This window comes from Gallinula chloropus (genome assembly GCF_964237585.1).
Source record: "Gallinula chloropus genome assembly, chromosome: 2".
NCBI classification, from domain to species: Eukaryota; Metazoa; Chordata; class Aves; order Gruiformes; family Rallidae; genus Gallinula; species Gallinula chloropus.
Window position 1 is genome coordinate 55,157,553 of NC_140086.1, and position 25,058 is coordinate 55,182,610.

The 25,058-nt window shown below is 39.3% G+C and overlaps 1 protein-coding gene across 2 annotated transcripts; it reads left to right on the forward strand.

Moving 5' to 3' along the window:
- Positions 1-146: 146 nt before the first annotated feature.
- On the forward strand, positions 147-24,080 carry RAB12 (RAB12, member RAS oncogene family; the record flags this gene model as incomplete). 2 transcript variants are annotated; one of them, XM_084279957.1, is made up of 6 exons in its annotated part: positions 147-390; positions 13,687-13,747; positions 19,643-19,781; positions 20,305-20,394; positions 21,348-21,452; positions 21,978-24,080. In XM_084279957.1, the coding sequence occupies 6 exons, from the start codon at positions 147-149 to the stop codon at positions 22,089-22,091; spliced, it is 753 nt and encodes a 250-aa protein (XP_084136083.1). In that variant the 3' UTR covers positions 22,092-24,080. The 2 variants fall into 2 exon arrangements, with proteins under 2 accessions (XP_084136083.1, XP_084136084.1); XM_084279958.1 differs by lacking the exon at positions 147-390 and adding an exon at positions 5,197-5,543.
- Between the last annotated feature and the right edge of the window lie 978 nt (positions 24,081-25,058).

Here is a 25,058-nt window from a genome sequence, read left to right on the forward strand (position 1 = left end):
CGGGCAGCGGTCGCGTCTCGTCCTCGCTGCCCCGTCCTCCCTCTGACTCGCAGTCGTCGGTGCCGGTGGCGGGGAGGGCGGGAGAGCGGGGCGCGGCGGGGGCGGGGAGGGAGCGCGGCGCCAGCGCGGCGCCGCATGCGTCGCTGATGGAGCCGGGCTCGGGGCTGCAGCAGCGCAGGGTGGGGGGCGGCGGGCTGGACCTCGGGGCGGGCTCGGTGGGGGGGTCGCCGGCGCTCTCCGGGGGGCAGTCCCGCCGCAGGAAGCAGCCGCCGCGCCCGGCCGACTTCAAGCTTCAGGTGATCATCATCGGGTCGCGGGGGGTGGGCAAGACCAGCCTCATGGAGCGCTTCACCGACGACACCTTCTGCGAGGCCTGCAAGTCCACCGTGGGTAAGGGAGCCCGCCGGGCCGCGCCCCGTCCCGTCCCGTCGGAGGGAGATGCCCTTGCCGTGCCCATCCCGTCACAGAGCCCCGTCCGTCCCGCTTTCCCTGGCCCCTCTCCCGCCTTCCCCCAAGTGCGGGCCCCTTCCCAACATGCCTGCCCGAGGCCTTCCCCTCAGGGGCCTTCCAGGCCGCCGTCCCTGCGGTGGCTGGTGGTCCCCGTCCCTTTCCCGCCCAGCCCGCTCCGGCAGAGCCCGTTGCCCCGCCTGGGTTCCTCGACCCTTAGCCGTGGGACGCTTGTGGCGTTATGGTGAGGGAGCTCTTGGTGTCATGCTGCCCAGCTCTGGAAGGAAAGATCATGGAGGTCCTAGTTACCTTTGCGAGTTTCGAGAAGGTGTGGGGTACCCTGTTTCAGATCAGCTGTCTTAAAATAGGATTTTAAGGCAGAAACAATTCTGTCTTAACTGCCTGTTAAGACAGAATTAGGAAAGGTTGGTAAAACAGGTTATTGTGCTCAAGTCTGAGGTGTTGTGTGCAGGGAAACAGAAGTATTTTGGGAGTCGAAAAGTTTCAGTGTGCATTCAGTCAGTGTAGTTGATGGGACTTAAGATGCTCTTCCAGATCATAGTCTGATTAACTCCAGGTCACTGTATGCCTTCATCAAGAAGTCCTCCACGATGTTAGATCTGAGGAAGTTAATGTTTTGGTTCTCAAAGAGCAGTGCCTCTTGGGCACACTGTGTTTTGCTCCTCTCAGAACTAACTGGAGAGCAACCTCCTAGTTCTGTAGTGTGCGGTCTTATTCATGCTTTAGTCATCTGTGCCGAGTCTTGGAGGTAATTATTAATAATGCCTGCTGTCTTTTAATACACAAATGTGTAAGGGGAAGAAAACAAGCTGGCTAGTCTGTGTTGTTATTAGAGTCCTAGCCTTGGAGTTGAACTCTCTGAGTGTTGCGGCAACACGGTTGTTAAGTCTGCGTCATTGGCAAATACGTGCACTTAGCTTAATAGTGGCTTGGAATGTGAGGAAACTTAGAATATCTGATGGAAAGTGATCGTATTGCCTTTTAGAAGCTGGATTGCTACTATCCAAAACTATCTTCATGTGGCAAAACAATACGCAGTTGCTCTTAATTTAGTTTTAATGTATGTTTTATGAGTTGTTTCATTCTTTCCTGGGTCCTCTAAAAGTCCCAGTTTGGTAGTGCAGATTAACACTGTTAGTGTGGATACATTTTGGTTCTGAAGATGATAACAACCTCGCAGAAGTTAGAAAGACAGTGGTAGCATACCAGAGGTGTAATCCTCAAGCGTTGTGTTATAATGAACAAATGCTGATGGCTTCTGTAGTTGGACAGATTTAATTAAATATGATACAGATAAGGAAGAACAGCAGTGGAATGTATTCTTTAAATTCTTCAGGTCTGTGTAGTGTTTTGAATGCATGTGCATCATCGTTGGGTTGGCCAACATTAAGGGTTCTTTTACGGCTCGGCTGATCTTTGTCACCAGGGTTAGTTTCCAGTTGTGAATTTTGGGAAGTGAGAGGAGGTACCCTAGACCCTGATTTACTTCCACTCTGGCGCCTTCTAAGCAAAACTGATTTGCTAGATAACAGAGGCAGTGATAAGTGGAGAAGCTTCCTTATTTTAGAAAAGAAACAGGAAATAAATGGTGGCATGCTGCTAGACAGAAGATTATGTAATGTTTGAAATACCAAGTGTGCCAACATAAAGCAGCATAGGGAAATCTACTTGTGCCAAAATACACGTAAAAGACTTGACAGTAATGACATTCTTTCAAGGTCCTCTGACTAAACTTGAGAGCTGTTGAGATTCCCCCCCAAGATCCTTTGACTGCTAAATGAAAAGAGCCTTTCACAGACAGCTTGCATGCACCCTGGGTTTTTTTTGCACTACAGAGTAAGAAAAAGTCACCTCTGCTGTTTACATTTCACGTAGATTGAAAATAACCCGCGCTCTAAAGTGACCTGAGTGCAGACTTTAATACACAGCTGAAACCCTAACGCTCTTTGTCACCACTTACTGCAGTCCTTTTTTTTCAAGAATCACAAGTGGAGAATGTGTTTTGAAACGCTGTTGAAAAATCCTGTGACCGATCCAATTTGAGAGGAAGTTACATAAACTGAATATACCTGGAGAGTAAATTTGAAAAGGCTGTGTAACCAAGTGGACCTGTAAAAGTCGCTGTGTCTACCTTGTGTTAGTGAAGCTGTATTTTAAACAGAATACTAGAATATTTACTCCCTTACCTTGATATTAATTGACTCAACCTTTTATGTTTTTATACTAAACCTGTGTAAGTATGGGCCAAACAGATCAACATTTAACACCTCAACCTTTTGTATGAAAGTATACAGGATGCTTGGAGGACTTTTCCAGCAGTGGAACAATTGCAAGTCTCCAAAAACTTCATCAGTCTCCTGTCCCTAAGTGCTGTTTATGATAATGATGCTGTGTCATCAAAAAGCGGTGTTTTTCTGCTGAAAAGGGGAGGTGTGGATTAGATTAAGAAAGATACAGTATTTTAATGCTAATTTAAGAAGACTACATCGCAGGTTCAGTAAATTCTATAATAAAAACACATCAACATGTCTTCTCTCTCATCTCCAATACTGAAGTTCTTTGAAAGTGTTCAAAAATAGCTTGGCAGCTTTCAGCACATTATTCATAACAGCACACAATGTGCTGTTGATCTAGAATTCTTTTGATGTATTTATTTTGGGCATTAAATTAGTTGCACAGAATATCGTGTCTACTTAATCTGCTATTTACATAGTACTGAGAATACTCAATATGCTCAAATATTTACTGATTTTTGCATGTGGTTGTCAGATGAGAAATAGATGTTGTTGTTCACAATTTTATGTGCTGGGTCTGAATGTTTGTTCTTACTATTAGGCTGTAACTTACTTTTGTTCTTTGTCTGGGGAAAGAAATTGGTTTTAGAAACGTTCCTCAGTATCAGCAATGATGTGAAACTGTTCTCTTCATGCCAGTGTTAAATCCAGAGTAGTTAAGGTAACTTCTTTTGTTTAATGGAAGAATGCTTATGTGAGGGTAATACTGGCATCATAGTAGCTTTGTCAACAAACTGTGGGTACATATATATATTTAAACACATTTTAAATAGAAATCTGTTTATGATTTGTTACCTGACCCAATGCACCTGCATTATTCACGCAGGAGCAGAACCCAAAACTGTAACATGAAGGTTTTTCAGACTCTTTACCAAATAAAAACAACTATGCCAAATTCAGCATGAAAAAGGATGATCTTTCCAAAGTTAGTGGGTAAATGCTTATTGCCACATCTGTGAGAAGATTCAAAGCTAGGAGGTGAAAGAAGAGTGCTTGCTTTTGTTTCTCTTCCCCTCACCATTTTTCCACCCCAAAAGTAGTTCTTATCCCAAAAGAAATAGATCTTAATTAGATTTCCGTGGTGATTTTATTATGATCTATATGTTCATTTTAAAATGGCCTTTCTCTTTCTTTTTCGCGAAAGGCCTCTCTTCTCACCTTCTACCCAGCTACAGCTCAGTCTCATGGTTGTCTGTCCTGCCTGCATCCACCACATGTTAACTCATGCCCAGTCCTTCTGCTGTATTTTTTTCCTGACAGATCTATAAGATTCCTGTACTCAGCGGTATTTCCTGCCCATCTGATTCTGCCACAGGCATTACGCTTCTCTCTGGGCTCTAATCTCTGAACTTGAGGTTCCTGCTCACCCAAACAAACCTGAGACTCGCCTCTCAGGCAGCTGACTCTTGTACTCCCTTGAATCAATTCAAGCTTTTTGTCTTTGTTTTTTTACATGCTGGCTTAGTTTCTGAAGCCTAGTCTTGTCCTTCAGCTCATTTCCACCAGGTCTGAAAGCATCCTAGGAAAGAGTCCTTGTCCTTGAGAATATCAGAGCAGTTTGGGTGCCCCGTGTATGCTGCCTGCTACATCACCGCTTGTAGTAAATCCTGAAGCTTACTTCAGTCCTGGTTTACATAGGTAGAGCTACTGAGCTAAGTTTGTTGTGGGTCAGACCTGTGATCTGTTTTTGACTAATCCTAGCCTGTGGGATCCAGATGAGTGGCATGCAAATGCACTGCCTGTAAGAGTCCTTTGACTTCACAAAAACGCCCTTTGTCCTTGTTTCACCTTCCTTTGATGTTGGTGAGAAATGGTGTGTCAGTTGGGGACTCATTACCTTTATGAAGCTCTGTAGCCTTTTCTTCCAAGCAGTCATTTTCCCCTATCAGTTCTTTTTAGAATACCCATGCCCAGGCAAAATGCCAAACAGCCATCATGTAAACAATAGCGAGGGTGAAGAATTTCGGTTTACCTTTTGTCAGAGCAGCCTTAAGTAAGGCAGCTTCTGGTTTTGACGTTATATGTACACACATAATTATGATACAATTTTATATATATATATATCAGTATGTATACATATGTTTCGGGGTTCTGTTACAATTCAAATCCCTTTCTTCATTCTATATCCTTAAAAAAATGTTGGACCTACAACATAAATGTTAAGTTTCGTTTCCATAAGCTTGTCTTATAACATTATATTCACTTAAAGATATCGGCCCATTCATTTTAAAAGTATCGATGACTTTTCAGAACAGCCCTTTAAGTGTCGCCTAATTTTTTTAGTTAGCTAGTCAGTATTTATTCTCACAAGCACTATAAACATGGTATGTGGCTTACTAACCATTTAAAAATATTTTTTGAGTAAATTGTATTGAAGGATTTGTTTTTAAACCAAGTCACGTTATTTGATGTAATCTGAGATGAAAAACAACCACATAACATTTTCAGAAAAACATCCTGCATCAACTAGAAGAACGTTTCTCTCTTTGCTGCACTTGTATCAGCCTGTGGGCTCTTTCTGACAAGTACAATTAATTCTGATTTTTCTTTAAAGATTTTTTTTCCTCTTCCATCAGATGGCACTGAAAACTTGGAAACTTAGGGTGAGAAGAGGGAAGAAAGAAATAGATGTCTCTTGCTTTAGCACATCTGATAGAGTAGCAGTAAGATTTCCTTGCCTTATACCCAAAATCAGCTCTGTAATCAGACTGAGAATTTTCTGTTGTTCTACAAAAAAAAAAAAAAAAAAAAAAAAGAAGAAGAAGAAAGTTCTGATCATTTGTAAGTATTTCTGTGAGAATTGGACCTACCTTTGCATGTGCAGGGTGTTAATATCTATCTGTTGTTACATATTGGCCTTTTGGCTGGTGCAGAATGTAAACAGAACAAACAGCTGATTAATGGTGTGCTGCAATTCCTTGACAAACCACAAACAGAGGCGAGCAGGAGGCTGGAGACTGGGACAGGATTGTTTTCTGTGCAGCACAAAAACCTTGAGGCAGTTAGGGAGCGTGTAGGAACTTGCCTTCTTTGCGTGCAACTCTGTAACCGTAAGTGTAGGAAACATGGGACTTGAAACGGAAGCCTGAGTTCCCTGGAAGCTGCCTTTCAGCTTAGGAGCGGTGCTGGCGCTTGCAGTGGACGCGGGAGTCTGCAGCGACTGAAAGCACCTGGCACGTCATTGTTTGCTGCTGCCCATGTGTCACGTAAGCGTGTGTTCCAGCATTTGGTGTAGTCAGTGATTGTTTCCTCTGTGTGATCGTTTGAATCCTCAGAGGGTAAGGAAACTGTATTCTGAAATAGGAGAATGTAGATTGTGTAAATTATCAGGGTTCAGGAATAGGGTGTGGGGAAGTTGTGGGTGTTTTGACAAGAAGTTGTGAAGAAGAGTAACTTTGAAATTGACCTTGTTTTCTTTATATGTAAACTAGATGTTAACTTCAGCTGATAGAAAAGTTCAAGTGCTGGGTTATATCAACAGGGCAGAACTGCCAGAGAACCTTGTAGTCCCTGGTCAGTACACAGATGAGAATGCACGGGTAAAACAATGGGCAAAATGAAGAGGCCACTTGAATGGTGACGAAGGTGGAGCTTGGTTTGCAAGGAGAGTGGAATGCAGCTGTCAAGCTCAGTCTCTGCTGTGAACAGCTGAGCGTGTCAGTAGCAAAGGGGAAAAAAATAGCAAGTAGGGCCATATGACTCTCAATTATGGACTGACTTCTTTCTGGGAATTGTGAGCTTTTCTGACAATAGGGCATGCACTGTGTAGAATAATTGTGGGTTTAGCTAGAGTATAAAATGGAACAGGCAGACACTTCAGTGTTTTTCATCCAAAAAAATCCTGAAGTCTTTGTAAACTGCCTTTGCTGTGCTCAAACAAGAAAGATAATTTAGTATTCCCAGTTGTTAAGATTGCAACTGTTTACCAGCATGTAGCAATACTTTCACAGTTTATTTCCTCTTATATCCCAAAGAGTGGGAAACTTGATCCCAAAACAAAATGCTGAATTCAGGCTCATTTTGAAATAGATTCTGCCTTTTTTAAACCTGGTTAGTGCTGCTCATGAAATGTCTGGGTTTTTTTTTTTTTTTACATTCAGTTTCCTTTCAGGTCAGATACTTGTAGACTAGTAGCTCTCTGTGTGTTCCTGTTCTATAATTAGAAGTCTTGTTCAGGAAGGCACAAAGTGTCTTATTCCTTCCAAGCTCCTCTACCACCTCATTCTGGTTATAAAAATTTTGATGTGTGCTTTGAACTTAGTACTGTAAATAGTGTCAAAAGCTTAATATTTTGTGGAAGGCTTTGTAATTTTACTGTCCATGAGACTGTAAAGAAATAACTTCCTCCATTCTCATTGAGTTTGAAAGCACCAAGTATTGGAGATTTTTAGAAGCTGTAGGTTTGACATTCAAAAATCCCTGACAGTTTCCTAAAACTCATTATAATTAAATCTTCAAAATTTTGCTGCTGCGTATACATTACCAAACATTTGGGATGTTTTTTCTGTTGTTGGTGTATCTGTTTCATTCTGCTCTGTAGCACAGTTGCGGAGAGATATGGGTACGCTTTTATTTTAGGAGAGCAGTCTCAAATGTCTGTATGTTAATCGCTCTGGAATCACATGCTGAAGCTTTATGGGCAGTGTAGTATACCTGCCTTTAAAATAACCCACACACTGGCTCCAGACAGTGCTTACAAATCTCTTTTTAAAAATCTTCTTTGCATTTATAACATGCAGTTTGTGAAAGATATTTCCACTTCAGTGTGTTTTAAAATTACCTGCATGTTGTACCACTTCAGTTAAAATAAGATACAATGTTTGTGGGGTTTTTTTCCTAAATTTTTGTAACCGACCCCTGTGCTACCTATGTGCCTTCTGTTCTTGCTTGCTTCCATGCCCCCCCCCAAAGTAAGATGGTAGAAATCGGCATCAGAGCTATTGAGCATCTTTTTGTTCACTTAAGTAGTTTCTGGATAGGTATAGTATATTTTATTTAGCTACAGACCAGGACTAACAAAGATGGTCCTTATTTCAAAAAGCTCGTGACCTCAGTTACCAATTGTATTGGAAGTAAGAAAATTTGTCTGTATAGTGTTGTCAGGTGTCCAAGTTAATTCAAAGGCTATGACAGCTTATTTATGTCTGTTCTAATGATTAATTAGTATACAACCTCTCAATTTTTAAACTGATTGTATTTCTTTAAATGTGGCCCGATTATTTTTCACTGATGGAATTGCTTTGATGCAAATCACTAATAGGCCTTGAAATGTAATCTATTGGAATTGATTTTAGTTGGAGGGGGTTTTCTGGTGCTCTATTTACTTCTGTTTTCCCAGTTCTTCCTTTATCAGGAAATCTTGGCCTGCGAAAGGTCACTCTGTGGGCACTAAGAAAAATAGTTCCACATCCTTTTTCTGCCACTTAGAAAAAGACAAAAAAAAAATGCAAAATGCATAGAAAGACATTTCTTCACTATTTGTTTTATTTCTAAAATTACTTTAGCTTTGAATAGAGAGGCTAGACCCAGTTGTGTGTGTTAATGTTTGTGCTTTAGAAGATAACTTTCAGTTCCTGTTTTGGGTGAGAAATTAGTATGTTATAATCTGTTCTGGGCTATACTTCCTTTTTTTATTGGATTTCAGTCTCAAGTTTGGACCAGTCTCAAGTTTGGTTCAGTGACAAGATACGTCATCCTCACCAACTTGCCCTTATGTAGAACTTCATTTGTGCACTTCTATTTTGAGTGTCTTTTCCCTATTTTTTTATGGCTGTTATATCTGAAAGGACTGCAGACAGTTTGCTTAACTCTGTGGTTGATACACCTTGAAAAAACTCTTTCTATTCTACTAGCCCTTTATTTTCCCCAGTAAAAAATATAGTTTCAGTTGAGCACATGTTGTACTTGTTGTTTGTGTTTTCATGAAGCATATATTTAATCTAAAGTTCATGTGCTATTAACAAAAACAATGTGCTTTATATAAAATTTCGAAAGACTTTAATAATCCTACCTTACATCATGTAAGTGCTGCTGTACTTAATGCCTTATTTACCTAGCCTGTGGGGAGAAGGCAGCAGCATATTCATAGTTTTAAGTGCTAAGGCAAGCTGAATCAGTATACTTTGAAATACTTAATAGTTACAAAATCAGAAACCCAAACAAGAGGCAGAGATCTGTGTTCTTATGCCTTTTTCATTAGTTCTTATATATGTATGGGCTGTGCATTTGGATTCCTGAAAAGGCCTTTCTAGAGAAAAACAGAGGTCAGAATCTGACACCTGAAAAGCACTCCTTTAATTCATAAAGAGAGGTGGTGTTCTGGATTTACTCCTGGTGTGGTGCAATAATTTTAGAGAGACCGAGTGCATTGATTTGCGTGTGGTCCATGCAGGCCTGATGCATGGAGAGGAGGCTGACTCTTTAATGACAGGGGAGATTATGATAAGCCTTTTAGTTCCCCTCGCATCCCAGTGACCTGGTAAAGGGCACGCCTCAGTATGTACGTGTTGGCTCTGGTGGCATGTGTACATTGGTTATTCCTTGACAATAAGTTAGCCAGCAGGCATCTAAAATGGAAACCAGCAAAAGTTTGCTGAAGTTGTAGCAGCTGAAGAGAGCCTCTGAAACTTTTTAGAAATAAGATGTGTTGTTCAGATTTAATGCAGCTGTGAACAGTGATTATTGATTTCTCTTATTTTATTGAACTATATATAAAAACCCCACAGCCTCGGTTCTGTTTGCATCATGAAGGACGTGAGATGCTTAAGTGGCTTGTTTGTGTTAGCTGTTGTTGCCATCCTTTTAGGGGATACCTGTCGTATCTGGAGGCGCACAGTGGGGACCGTGTTGGTGTAACTGTGCTAGTAGTGTGCTACACTGTGGCTGGCAGGTCCTGTCTGTCAGTGCAGGCATCCTAGCTGACCACTAGCTGTTTGTGCAGCTATATAGCTTCCAGACTGGGGCAGCCTCTGGTGGGGATGAGCCCAGAAAAAAATGCACACGTTTAATAAACTTGGGTGTTATTTGTGGTTTGGGATCTGCCTTAAGGGAGTAGTAGCTGCAAGGAATACCAATATGATTACTAACAGAGTAGAACTTGAAAATTTCCCAAGAACGTGCCTGTACTTAACAACTCTTAGATTAACAAGACTGAGGAATACACATCTGTCTTGGAGCAACCCTAAATTTTGTTGCAGTTTGTTGAAGCAGAGATTTTAAAGAATTTCAGTTTCTCAAATATTGCTGGCATCAACACTGTAGTATTGCAAAGTGCTTCTTTGGAAAACGGTGGGTTTTTTTAAGAGCAGAATTAATCCCTTCTCTGCCCTGTGTTGAACAGAGGTGCTTAAAAGAACCGCACAGCTATTTTTCAGAACAGAAGTTTTCAGCAGTTGGTCCAAATCTCGTGTTCTACGACTGCAAGCACAAAGAATGTGTAAGACTGAATGAAAAGGTGCAGTTGTCCAACTCTCCGTGTGACTAATAATTCTTATCTGTAATAGTTGAAATCCTTAATTTCCTGATTGGCTTCAGAGAATGTGAACAGTTTTTCATCTTGTTTTAACAACTGGGGTAATTGTATATAGATAGCAAAGCTTTTCAATTAGGTATTTTCATTGATGCTGATCAAGGTAAATAATTTGTTTCATTCAACTTTTTCTTAACTCAAGATGATATTTGAAATTAAGGTGGAAAACAAATGATTGTCCTGTTGTTTTAATTAGATTACTAATTTGTATATAAATTCAAAGCACTACCTTTGGCACGTCTATGATGAAACATTGTAATGAAACTGGACAGGCTTAGGAATTTGTTTCTTCATGTGCAAAAGGAAAGTTGCCAGATTTGTTTTCCTTTTTTCTTGGCAGGCATTTGGCAGCTTTTGGTACTGCAGTGATACTTGCAGAGCGTTACTAATTATAAAAAGCAACCTTTGCTTAGTTCTGGCAAGCTATCTGGCTTAAGTGTTAAGTGGTTCAAATAGTTTTGTAGAAGAGTCTGCTTTTCCAAAACTGTTACCTGGTGGCGTTCTTTGTTGCAGAATTTAACAGTAGGGAGATGTTTCATGGTATGACTTTAAGATCAGTAATAGAAAGATCTGCCTTTGAAAGCAGAATGCTGCTGGCATATTATTTATTTTTAAACTCGTTCTTTAATATCTAGACGCTTTTTTCCTACTTCATTTTATTCGTATGTTGTGCCTACTATTCCCAGGAATTCCCAACTTGAAAATTTACTTTACTGGGACAGCTGGATTTTCTCTCCATAGTTCATTATATTTCCTTTTAAAGAATACAGCAAAACTTTTCTCCCCCTTGGTTTATATAGGACAGCAGTGTATTATCTACTTCTGTAAAAATAAAAATGTTGTTGACAAAGTTAGTGAAGCTTGTATGAAATTCCTGTTGTGGTTTTTAATACACAATTTTGGATCAGGCATGTTTTAGACTACTTTTTTTGTGTGTGTGTGACCTTTTCTTTACACAGCAGAGCGGTATTCTCTCAGTGCTCAGATCAAGCTCCGCTCCAAGAATAATTGTTGGCCTAAGATGAGTATATCCACCTGTATCAGCATCATAGATTCTTTTTTTTTTTTCTAGCCATATTTCTGTGGGAGAGAAAAGCCAGATGTCTAGGGTGAATGGCAAATTGTATAGTATGTTGTCTGAGATAATGGCAGGATTGGGAATTGGGGTTGAGATGTGGGGACAATTATAGTCATACTTGACGAAGGGAGAGGTTTGAAGCAACTTCAGTTAATGCTAGTTATCTCCTTAGCAAGTTAAGTTGCTCCCTAGTAGACAAAGCTGCAATCGTTAACAGGTACATTTTATAGTTTAAATCTGTTTATATAGAGAAAACAGTAGAAATGGATGTGTGTTTCTTTAAAAAAATATCTCATTGATAGAAAAACAGTAATACAAGGATTCTTATTTCCCAGGTTTTAGATAGGGCTTAGCTGGATCATTTCACTTCTGCTTTTTTTTTTTACACTGAGACAGATGGTGCTTTTTCAAAAGCATAGAAAATATTTCTTAAAGCTAAGATTAATAAATGCTCTGAGATTTTAATAATTCTAGTATTTTTTTCTCAATTTGCATATAAGTACTTGAAAATTTCCATTTAATTGGAGGCTGTAAAATACAAATCAGTTTTATCGCTCCAGTTCCTGTATTGCCTGAGAACCCTACTGGGGTTTGAATGGGGTATATTTTGGTAAGTGAAGTATAAACATCAGATGTCCTGAAAAGCTCTACAGGAATTGGTGAGTAAGTGTGCTGGATGCTTTTAAGGACACAGAGAAGGCGAACAAATGCTGTGGTGATAACCAGTACTTTTTTTGCTATGTATTGTGCAACTGCAAGCTGTTAGAAGGGATTTTTCTCCAGGAAAATGAAGATCAGTGATCCTTCTGTTTATTTAGTCTAGCTGAACAATGGCAACCTGCTTTGCAAACTAAAAATAGAATGTATCCTTTACATTTCAATTAGTAAAGTGTATGGGGGGCAGTTTTAAATCTTAGTCCATTTTATTGTCTCATACCAACAACTTTACAGTTTTTACAGTTTTGTTATGTTTAAAAGCACTTTGAAATAAATGCCATCCTAACAATGTGTAACTGGTTTTAAGGATATAAAATGCATTTTTGGTTTTTAACTTTACCTACATTTTCAGGAGTTTTGAAAAGTTTTGCAAAAGGGCCTTTCTGTCAAACTACAGTCCAGCCTTGACTAACAACATCAGCAGGGACACTTGGCCTTTACCAAGGGTAGACTCTAGGAAAATGTGTAGTTTTTGTTAAATTTTTTTTTCTCTTTACTTTCATCCCTATCCTTCACAACTGTGTGTGAAATATCAAAAGTCTTTCTAACACACTATGCTTCTACACTTCCGTGTGAGCTTAAGTGTACCGGTCTGAATCATGTTCTCTTCTTGTCTTTTTATTTCCCCCTTTTTGAGGTAGCACTATTAGGAGGCATGGTGTTCAGAGGGAAGAACTGAAGCAAAAATCTCCATATAAGTGTATACTAAAATGAATAGGTTCACAATCTATGAAACCTGTGATATTCGAAGGCACTTACACCCTCAAATACTCTTGTAGTTGAGGTGGTAATATTTTGTGTTCAGGTATGATTTGACCTTAGCCAGTCTTATGTTTTGATTGCCAGCGTTATTTTCTTTTTAATAGATCTTTTTAATAGATTTTTCTGTATACTAAGGCCTTCATGGTTCTATCTGTGATACTTGGGATGCTTTCAAATGTGGCTGGAGTTTTGTGACGATGGATAAAAGTACCATACAGGTATAACTGAAATTTTAGAAGTCCAATACCCTTTCTAAGCATTTTGCTAATATATTTGCAGGAAGTAAGAACGAAAGTGCTGACAAATTTCTTCACAAAACAACCACAATTAACAGCACTTTAGTAACTTGACAGATGCTAAGCATCCAGGGTGGAAATCAGATGTGTGTTGTTCCCACTTCACAGACAGCAGGGCTGATGTGGAAGGGCTGGTTTTGCTCGATGCCTCCAGGGCATCTGTGCCAGTTGGAAGTAGAGCAGGTTTGTCCTTGACAGTCAAGGTGAACAGGGGAGAAACAAACATACTGTGCCTGCTGCTTTACTGTTGCTTGGGTTTTACTTGCTTCTGGAAGGGTTGCACAACGTGGAAGGTTTACCTTGTGATGCTGCCGAATTGGATAGCTCACAGATCATACAGCTCATATCAAATCCCTGTGACTTTCCCTGAGGTGACCCATAGTGATGCAAACCCTCCTGTTTGTTCAGACTGTTACAAGTTGATATATATTAAAAAAAAAAATAAACCCCCAAACAAAACAACCTATCACAAAAATAATAATTACACCCTCGTTACTTTTGCTTCTTATTCCTCCTTTTCTGTTTACTGTATTTTATTTATAGGTGTTGATTTTAAAATCAAAACAGTAGAGCTAAGAGGAAAGAAAATTAGATTACAAATCTGGTAAGTAAAACAAACGTGCAACCAGCAGTATGTTTTAATTTTTATGTTCTAGCATGAATTAATATGCTTGTCTAATACTATTAACTGTTATAAGCTGGTTTAGCTCTTACCCTATTCCTCTTCTCTTCCATTCCCACAAGACTTAAGCAAAACCAAATAGCTTTTAGATTTTTCTGAGGCTAAAGGAGGAGAAGGAGAGATATAGTTAGAAATAGGACATGAATGTAATTACTGAAACTTTAATGCATCACAGAGGTCTTGAGCCCCTTTTACTACACAAGAAATAGAACAGAAATTCTACAAACAACAAAAGGTGACTGTTAAATAGACACTGAGGTGTTTTTCTGGGCTGTTTAAAACTGACCTTAATTGTAACAGCAATTATACAAACAACTGTGAAGTGTTTTCTAAATTTGTTTTTCTGGTTTCTTTGACTTTCTATTAAGTAACTTTAAAGTGAGGAGCATTCAAGATTAAGTGAATTATATCCACTTCTAACAGCATTGAGAGTTAGAAGGATCACATACAAATAAAACTCTATAGCTTAACTGGTACTTATGTTCTACTACAGAAAGCTCAGTCTGAGATAAGCTTTTACTTTCTGGAGTAGGTTACATGCTTCTTGATAATGATTCTCCTTGTCAGTGATTAATACAAATTATATTGTTTGAAAATTAGTGAGTTTAAGAGCACCTTTGTTTTGCAGAGTAGTACAGTACATAAACATTGTTCTGAGAGAATAAGCCAGCTGCGTTCTATACATTAATCTTACATGCTGCTATGTAGAAGCTTAGCTTTGGTTTATTAACAGTGCTTGATTCATAATTGGCATTGTAGTTAAACTGTTAAAGCCGCTAACAATCTATAGAGGGGGAAAGCAGCTCTTAGCACACTTGTTGTTACACTTTTGGGGTGTTCTGGTGGTTTCTCATTCTTAACTACATGGACGCAGTGAATTCAGTTTACTAACTCCTCTTGGCAGGTCACCATCAACTCTGTCACACCATGTGTCTGTCTTGCTTCCCTCTGAGTTAACTGCTGCTTCATCTTTGGTATCACCAGTCACCTAACACTTGAATGTTAGTGGCATGTCTTCATCCATCATCTGTCCCTGTTTGGAAACCTATCACCACAAAGCTGGCAGTTGAGCCAGCAATTGTTAGCCAGGGTCTGCTGGAGCTGACAGAGGTAACAAAAAATTCTGATATGGAGATGCTACTGTATGCCTGATATAAATTCTTGCTATGAAATGTGCTAAGCTTATTGAACAATTTCTTCATGCTGGATAAATACTTTGTAGGAGAGATGTTTTGTTGGAAAAGAGATATTTAAACCATTATTTTCCACATATTGAGAATATGCTAGTAGGACATAGGAAACTTTGAAAACTAAAAATTGCTGAGATATGACCATTATTCCTGTGAGAAACCCTGGTAAAATGGTGGAAAAAACCCACAATGTAAAGAGATAATATTTAAAAATATGATAAAACCCATGAACACAACATCCAGCTCTAAAGTGTCACTTTGAGTCCAGCAGCGGCTTTCTTACACTTGACCCTTAAGACTGTCTTGGCATACTTTCTAATTTCTCAGTGTTTTATAATGGACAATAGCTTTGTTGGAAAAATCTCTGGGATGTGGAGTAATCTGAGAAAAAGCTCAACTGTCCTGGGATATAACAGAATGTAGTTCTTCTATTCAGTACCTCTGAAATAAATTACTTGATATAATAAAAGATGTTAAATATATATATTTGTGGGGTTTTATGGGAGGAAAAAGCTCAGCTTGACAAGTAGAATTAACTTCTAAAATGACTTAAACACATTTCTTAAAATGTTGCCTGTATGTTCCATAAAAGCACAAAGCACGTGAAAGTGTTAAATTAATTTTAAATTTTTGTTTAAAAATATTTTCTTTTCTATTGCCACTTAACACCGCCACTCGTAAAAATTTCATTTAACTTCAGAGCCAAAGACAGTTTTTAGTCTGTTTCAAGCAACTGTTTTAGACATACACACAAAAATATGTAAAATAAAAAACTGTCAAAACCTATTTTAATTAAGATTAACTGTATTTGTATCTTAATTCATGCAGTCTGAAATAGTGAGAATGACAAATCAAGACTTGAAAATGGTTTTTATGTGGGGGTTTTTTATTTGCTTTTGCTTGGTGTAATGTTTGTTTGTATTGTTGGAGTAATGTCTACTTTCCATTTTGGAAGCAGAAAAGCAAAGTCAAGCAGTGGGGTTTTTGTTACTGCAGATTTTAGATGGTCAAGGAGTCACATTCTATATGTTTCTGGTTACAATTTAGAAATGCCAGTGTTTTTCCACTAAAAAAATGTACTGAAAAAATCAGTATGAGAAAACAACTTTTAGCATGAAAGGAGAAGTAATCTATTGTATATTTTTTCAGTCATGTGAAATCATCAATGAAGTTGTAGGAAGTTATTACTTGAGTTAAATGGAGCTGATTTATTCTACTATGTTGATTCTGACCAGAGCAAATAAAGAACCAAAATATCACATAGGAAATTCATAAAGTTGTGTACTGTAGGTCTGGTCCACTAATGCTTATCTCTTCCAGCTTTCCATTTGTGCTTTAATAGCTACCCTTACTAGATATAGTTCATCTGTAGGTGTGTGATGCAACGATGGAAATAGTGTAAGAAACTTAATTGCACCAGCACTGCACGTGAAAGGAAGGCATTTGAAGTTGGATATGCTTTTCATGTTAGCTCTGTGTTAGGGGGTGTCATTTTTCCTCAATATTGGAAGAATTTACTGCACATTTTCATGGAAAAGAAGAGATAGCTCCTGGTAGAAGATGATACTCTTCTCAAACTGCAGCTTATTTAGGTAGCTAGGGGTTACATTCTAAATCTACTTACTACAGAAATGGTTTTCCAGTTTCTACTTAGCTATTTGAAGGCTAGTACAATGTTAGTGTGACGTTCAAGACTGCAAATTCAGTGTATTTTCTTCCAGTTTTTAAAGAACAGAAAGGCTATAGTATCAAGCTTACAGTCAGAAACCTGTTAACTGGTTTCATTTAAACTCTGTGGTAGTGGAGGCACTGGTTGTGTGAAGCGTGGGAAAGTCAGTGACTTGAAGCAAGACAAGTAAGTCAGCCATAGTCCACTGTAGTTAATGCAACTGGCAGGTGACAGTCAGTGGCCATCTGGCCATCTAACATTCATAGTGGGCAGCCAGGCTGTCCTTGGGCATTCTGAAGTGGCCACAGCAGGTGGTGTGTCTCGGATAGCCAGCAAGCCAGGCTGCAGGTTGTGTGATGCTTGGGTGAATGAACTACGTGATGGGGACTGCAGGACCTGAGGGTACGGCAGCCAGAGGAGCAGCAGCCTGGGAATACTGTAACCTTGTGAAGGGCATTGTGGGGTGAGGAGAGGTTGATGATACCAGGTAGACTTGGAGGTAGAGATACAACACTTGGCAAGCTAGGGGAAATGTGGGAATCAGCAAGGTAGCTGAGTGGCAGAGTATAACATTGTGTAGTTGGGTCCATTGCCTGCCCACAGGCGTATCCACTGTGATGATGACTCTCTTCAGGGAGGGCTGTTGAAGATTAGTGTATTTATTTTCCTTCTGTTTTCCTAATTTATGAACTGAGTGATCTGGTACCCTGGTATCCCCTCTGTGATGGAGTCGTTAAAGGTCCTCAGCACTGACCCATAGGCACAGCCTGGTCCTCTCTTTATTTCTGCGTTCCACTAGGGCCTCAGAGAAGAGAGGGGAGACCAGCCAGGGTGGGAAAAAAGGCAACTTCTTCCATTATTCTGGTCAAAGCTAGATTTGATGCATTCTTCCACATCAGGTACACCCTTCCACCTGCTGCCTCGTTATGTCTGTTCAAAACGATGGAACCAGAGGGATCCCATCCTTAGTATGCTTCATCAGACGCTAGACAGTGGCAACAGATGGCAGGGGCTGCTCTGCAAGGTCATCATTCTGAGAAGTCTGTTCATAAGTACTGAAGCAATGTTATCCATATGTGGAAAATCAACGGTTCATACTACCATTTTTAAATTTTTCATGGAGACAGTGTCCAAAGGACCTTTCAAAAATAAATCTGACTTACTGGAAGAGAAAAACAGGATTGCTTGCTTTGAGTAATATTTCTGTATGTAATTTCAGCTGCCAGAACTTGTATTGCTTTAATAAAAATGACTTCTTAGTGATATGCAACCAACTAACCATCTAAAACTGGTCCCAAATATTACTAGAGCTTCACCTTATTGAAACAGGCTACCTGGCTTTACCTTTTGTGGGGTCCCAAAGGTTTGTATGAATGTAATTCTGCAGTTCTGAGTAGAGAATGGGATTTGAATTAAAACAAAATAAAACTGGATGTAATAGGAATTTGTTCTCTTCTGCCTTGTGTTGCAATGCCCTTGGCTTGCAGTGATCTATTAGTCAATGTTTTTCCACAGGCTAAAAAGCAGAGCTCTCAAATCTTTTTCTAGTGGCCACTGCTTTACTTTGAAATCACTAGCAAAGATTTGTGGCTATCAAGTACACCTGTGGCAGTTTCAGGACCAAGTGAAGTACTTTTAAACTGATTTAGTTAAGATCCTTTAAAATTTGTTGAAGAGCAAGATAGGTTTGTGATAGCTTATTCTGCTATTTGCTGTGTGTGAACTTTAAAAAGAATTAGTTCTTCAGGACAAACAATTGATGTGGCATTTTGTGAACATAACTTTTTTTTTTTTGGTAACAAGCGTTTTGGGTCTCCATTGTTAATCTCATTCCCAAGTTCACCCTCTTCTTCCTCCTCTTGTCTAAAATGTGACTGTTGAAGAGAGTTCCTTTTGAACTTTTCAGTCCCTACACACATGCACATGTTTCTCCCATCCCCTCTTAATTTTTGGTCTATTTTTTTACTTAACACTGAAATTTCAAAATTGCCCATTGACTCTGGGAGCTGAATTCCAGCAGAAAATGCTTCATTGCTTTAGAGCACTCTGTGGCTTATTTTCTGGTTGTGATACCAGTCACATTTTAAGACTGAGGGTATGCACCAGCTATTCTTTTACTATACCTGTCAAAAATCTTCCATAAGCAGGCATGATGATATGATTAAAAGCAGTTCACAGGTTTTCATGGTTCAGTAAAAAGCACCCTTCTGTCTCCTCTCATTTGGCATATGAGCCATAGCCAGTACAGGCAAGGTGCTGCCCCTGCTGGAAAATAATCTCCAGTGTAAATGCACCCTGACTAAAATGCACCCAGTGCTGAAAATGAGAATGGAAATGCCATTTGAACACCTCAGATTTGCAGATGTAGGTGTGAAAGCCAGCTATCTGCTTTCAAAGGCCATACCACAGAGTGGCTGCTCGCTCTCTTCGTTCCCTTCAGCCAGTAGCCTCTGCGTTAGCTTTTAGAACCACGGCTGAATTGCTGCAGTTGCTCAGAAAAACTCTCTGAAAGCTTGAATCATAATGACCAATACATTCCTCATCTTATAATTGGCTGTCTGGCTGTGTTGGTTTTGATAAGCATGTATCCATCTCTTTTTTTTTTTTTTTTCCTTTCCTTTTTTTTCCATTTTCTCAGGCCTATTAAAAAAAGCCCAGTCAACCAACAACACAAAAACAGCTTCATCTGCTGGTACATTTTCATTGGACAGCTTCATTCTCAGACACATGTAGAACTGTTTGGTGGCCTTTCTTGGTGAAGTTAGTATGGGATAAGTTGTCCTGATCCAAAACCTCTTTATCGTTGAAAGTACTGCTCCATATATTTTCCCCCCTGATATTCACATATATAGAAGGGAATGTTCAATCTAGAGTGCTTTTGTTAAAATGTAAACAGATTTATTCTGTACTTTGCAAATTGGTGAAATATTTGTGCCAATGTTTGCTGCTGCTTCTTAGGGACACAGCAGGTCAGGAGAGATTCAACAGCATTACCTCAGCTTATTACAGAAGTGCCAAGGGAATTATTTTGGTGTATGATATCACCAAGAAGGAAACATTTGACGATTTACCAAAATGGATGAAAATGATTGATAAGGTAGGCCTTTATCTATCTTCTTTTTGCATGTGTTTTTTACAAAGTAGGGTTTTTTTCCCTCAAAGGTACTCTCTAAGGCTTGTAATTCCATTGATAGAGAAATTAATGCCACCTGATTTTCACTGTATTCCTTTAGGTGGTGTTTAACATTAATATGGCTTTTTTTTTGCAAAATGATTGTCCATCCCTGCTTCCTTGAGCTAGAGCTGTCTCAGAAGTGTCAGTGGCAACCTGTAATGTTACTTGATTACCTGTGCATTGGGGTGGGGGGGGAGGTTTCTTTCCTGTCTGTGAAATAAGGTCATTATGTTCACTCTTAGATAAACTGGAACAACTGGTTCTCAAGTCACATTTGAAGAATGTAGTTTAAAAAATGAAGTTAAAAATTACTGAAATAATGCTTGGAGGAAAATTACCTAGGTGTTCCTTATTTAGTAGAGGAATAGCCCTTTCTTAATATTGTGTTAGCACTACAAAATCTTTTGTTTCTACGTTTAGTTAACTAAAAATGTTTTAATTGCAGTATGCTTCAGAAGATGCAGAGCTTCTGTTAGTTGGAAATAAACTGGACTGTGAAGTGGATCGAGAGATTACTCGACAGCAGGGAGAAAAGGTAAGAACAGGTCTAACCAAATGTTTAGTTGCTGTTAGAAGCAAAACTTCTGTGGCATTGCTGCTCATAGTCCATGGCTACTCTTGTTTGGACCATCAGGCCTGAGGAGCATATTGAGGGTGGTGGTGATCTGTCAAAATCCATATGGTATTTACTTAACGTTTATAGAATGTGCAGCTACATGCTTTCCTTTTGGAGCAGCGTAACTTTCCTCTAATGAAAAGGACTCATTGGCTTACCGTGCACAGTAGTGCAGAGGGCACTCCTTTTTTGGGCTCTGAAAGAGGATATAGTGAAGACTTGAATCACAAATGGGGATATCTAATTGGGGCATCTTTCTGAGCCTTCTTTCAGATGTTTGCTTTTCAGCAGTGGTCTAGTACAGGCAACAGCCCTGCATAATTAGGTAGCTCACCTTTGTTTTCATGTTCCTTTTATTCACTTCTATTTCCAAAAGTGGAAGGAGCCAGACAGGTGAATATGTTTTAGCATGACATTCATAGCACCATCTTGATCAGGACACTATCAGTACAGACCTGCACAAGCAGGCTACCAATCATGCATGTGGAAGTGAAGCATTTTCTGTTAAGAGAGTGGAGGTTAGCTCTTACATCTCTGCTTCCCTTTTCTGCATTTTAATAATAATATTGAGATTAATTCTGCTGAAAAATCCTTGCTTTCTGGCAATCTGCAGGAATCCACGTCAACTGAGGGCACAAATTTCTCAGATTTAAGTCTGGAAAAGTGCAGCACGCTCTTCCAGTAAACCAATTTTAAGTTAAAGTTAGCTGTATGTGGCAATATTTGCTGTACCTTGGAGATTCAGGATCATTAATTGAACAAGTTGAGGACGTGGGGAATGTCATAGGGTTTTTTAAAGGTTTTATGAGGAATGTGTATTTGCTGATTGTTGTTTGTGCATATCTTCATGTAGTTGTTTTCTCTTCTGTCAGTTTGCACAGCAAATAACTGGGATGCGGTTCTGTGAAGCAAGTGCCAAGGATAATTTTAACGTGGATGAAATATTTCTAAAACTTGTTGATGACATTCTGAAAAAGGTAAAATATTCAGGGGGTAGCTCCTCTGGCCACCTAAATGGTCACTGTGTAAATCGTGACTGCAGGTACTTGTTGGGAGGACATAGAGGGCAAGTGCACACGGTCAGGTGAATTTTTTGGTTACTGTGTACTGGGTATGATGTAGTTCACGGGCTCTGCTGAACACTTTGGTTAGTAAGTGCTGCTGTTGAATCTGGTATAGGTGTGCTCCTATTTGTTGTGCTTTCCTATGACCTCACAATGTATCGGGAGCTGACAGTTCCGTTGTGAGTTATTGTAATTGGCTTAGATTAGGGAGTGGCTTTATTTCAGTGTCTCATAACTTTTTTCCTGAAAGAAATTCTTAACACAACTTACTTGAATGTAGTTCACTAATTAAAACAAAAAAATCCTTAAATTGAGGCTTTGGCTGACAGCTGACCCTTGAAACGAGCAGCTTGTGCTGACAGTTGACCCTTGAAATGAGCAGTTTGTGCTGAGTTCTATGCAGATGACTGTTTACAGGTGATTTTTCTTTTCTTTAAGATGCCCCTGGACGTTATAAGAAATGAGTTGTCCAACAGTATCCTGTCCCTGCAACCAGAGCCAGAAATCCCACCAGAACTGCCTCCTCCAAGGCCACATGTCCGTTGCTGTTGACTTGTTACTCCGTACAGAGTGAAAAATAGTAGCGGGAGGGTAAAGAAAGTATCTGTACTACTCTGCACTACAATCATTTGGCAGTTTCTTGTTGCACTTTGTTATTCGAGTCAGAGCTCCACACTAACTTGTAAATATGCAAATATGCAATCCTGTGTAGGATTCAGCTATAACATTTAATTATTACCCCTCTCCCTCACAATGATGTTTCATTCATTGCCCCAGTGTTATAAATACTGTACAGTCCGTGGGGGTTTACCACACTTCCAGTCGAGGAGGAGGAGAAATTAAATCTATACCTATTCTTGACATAAATGTTGTAATAGTTCTTTGTTATTATAAACAGGCAGGCAGAAGCTCTTCTGGTATGAAGACAAGTATATGGTGCTTTGCTAACTATTTTAAAGACAATTTTTTTAAAAACAGAGGACTTTATGTACAAAGCTTCCATAATCAACATTATGTTTCCTTTTAATGTAGTGAACACGTTTTTTGGCTGTAGCATCCTCTGCTGACTGGATTTATTGAAAAGCTAAGTTTAATTTTTGGCAGTCTTTTTATTTATTTTGTTTAATGCTGCACCCTTTCTTTGCATACCAAGGCATCACATCCGGTGCAGATCGAAGGTTGCACTCTGAAATAGCATATATAATTTTCTCCATAAGCATAAACTTGGTTGCAAGAATCATTAAGTTTCAATAAAAGAATGGAGATATATTCAAGTTCTAAAAGAAGGTATAAAAAGCAATGCTGCTGTCCTAGACAAATTCTTGTAAAAAAAAAAAAAGTATACATTTTCCTGTGGTAAGGAATATATATGTGTATTTGTCTGGACATCTGTAGGGTTGGGGGGAAGGGAACCTAAGGTAAAGTTATTTTCTTTCCTAATGGTGGAAATTATTCCCATGAAGCAAATACTGTGTTTAGGGTTTTGTCTGATAATGAATTTGTGAATTATATCTTTGGTATATCTTTTATTAAAATGCACTGTTTAGTTTAGCTGTGGTAAATCAGTAGTTACATATTTGAATAACTTGGTGTGTCCTGAATGTTGTGGTATTGAAAAACATTGTGGTCTTTCTAAACTAATGAAGTGCAAATAAAATTTTTGTATTTATGAATGACAGTGGAACTGCACCTGTTCTTAGAATGGCAAGTATCAAGTGATGGGTAAAAGGTAGAATCTGGAATATGGAACAATGCTTGGTTTAATTTTGTTACAGTTTAGTTTTCAGTTTGACAGTTCCTTTAAGTGTAGTTAGAAGAGCAGCAGACGTTAAGTTGTTCACCTTGCTCACTGCTCAGTTGAGAGAGCAGTTGATGACCTAGCCCAGCTGATATCTTCAAATAGCATGTGACTGCTGGTCACGCTGCCTTAGCAGGTGGTCACCAAACTATTCATTACACTGGCAACACAAGTAGGAACCAGTCCTGTGTCACACTACAGCTTCTCGGCCTCTCGCTCTCTGGTGCTGGAACCCATTTTGTCACTGGCACTGACCAGCAAGGTATAGCACTGACTTAAACAGCTTCTCTCTTGTTTTCTGGAAGGAAAAAAAGACAACAACAAACTGCTAACATTAAAAAAATAGAATTAAAAAATGAGCCCTTGTTAAGTAAGCTCTGACATTCTGAGTACAATACCATGCAGGTCTTTAGCACACCCGGATCGCAACTGACAAATTAAGGAAGCATGGTTGATATTTGTGCTTATGTCTTCTGCCACTTTGTGCCTAAACAGTTTGCTTTTTTATGTAGTAAACTTAGAGTTTACTATATTGGTAAGATACAAACAATTTCTAAAGTTCTTGTAGGATTTCTCATGGTACTCTGGGCAATAGCTAAAAGGAAGGGAAAATTATGGAAAATGAGTTTTAACTTGACAACCATTTTATTTTAGCTGATTTGTTTTTATTTGTACTTAGAAACTTGTGATTTTTTTTTCCTGCAGTTTTTGAATTTAATAAAAATTAAGACATTTGACTTAGATACACTTTCTCGTACTTCTGTGCTGTCTGTATATAGGTAGATTGGGATCCCAGTCTCTTGTACCAAAAATTAAAAATTACTGCATTTAAGAACGACATATTTTTGGAATAATGCTTGAATGTATTTGATTATTCATTGGAAGTCATACAAAGTTCAGGAAACCTGTTTGCTTTGCATCCATTGTACTATGGGACTGAAGAGGGTTCTGACTTCTAGTTTTTTACCTCCACAACTTGTATGTGAGTGGGGAAAAAAGTAGTTCACTTATGTCCTTGCTCCACCTAGCAGGCGTTTGCAGTGTGGCACAGAAAGATGGATGGGGGGGGAAAGTTATTCTTGCTGCTCCACTGTCTCATCTGGAAGTTCAGCTGTCAGCCTAACCCTTGTTGACATCTGATGGTGTTCTGTTTGAACGGTCTGTGTAGCCGTTGAGAGATCACGGGGTGAAAAAGAGGGAAGATGAGCACTAGCTGTGGCTTTGGGTCTACCTTGTGTTAGCAGATCAATGTTCTTAAGGAGCCTTGGGTAAGGGCAAGCCATTCCCTCTCTTACGGATGTGTGTGTGTGGCTGTTTCTTTTTAATGCTGAGCTGAACATGCTCTACCACTGACCTCATCAGATGCTGCTGGGGTCCTCCATTCTAGAAAATACACGGGAGTGTTTTTTAATAAGCATGGCAAGCAGATACCACAGGAGTGTCAGAAATAGGATGCTAACGTATGCTTCACAGTGGTAGTGGTTTCTTGACTTTCATGAAATAATGGTAGATAAATTATGGCCCTTAAGCAGTAGTTTGTCACTGATTTTGGTGTGGTTAGGATAAATCCTAATTAGGGTAATCCAGTACATTCCTGAAATGACACAGTTTCAATGGTATGTCCAGTTAGCACTGCGTCTTGCACCAAACCCAAACTTCATCAAGAGACTGATACAATAGTTGATTGTGTCCGTAAAATTTTAAATCTGCCTATAACTGAC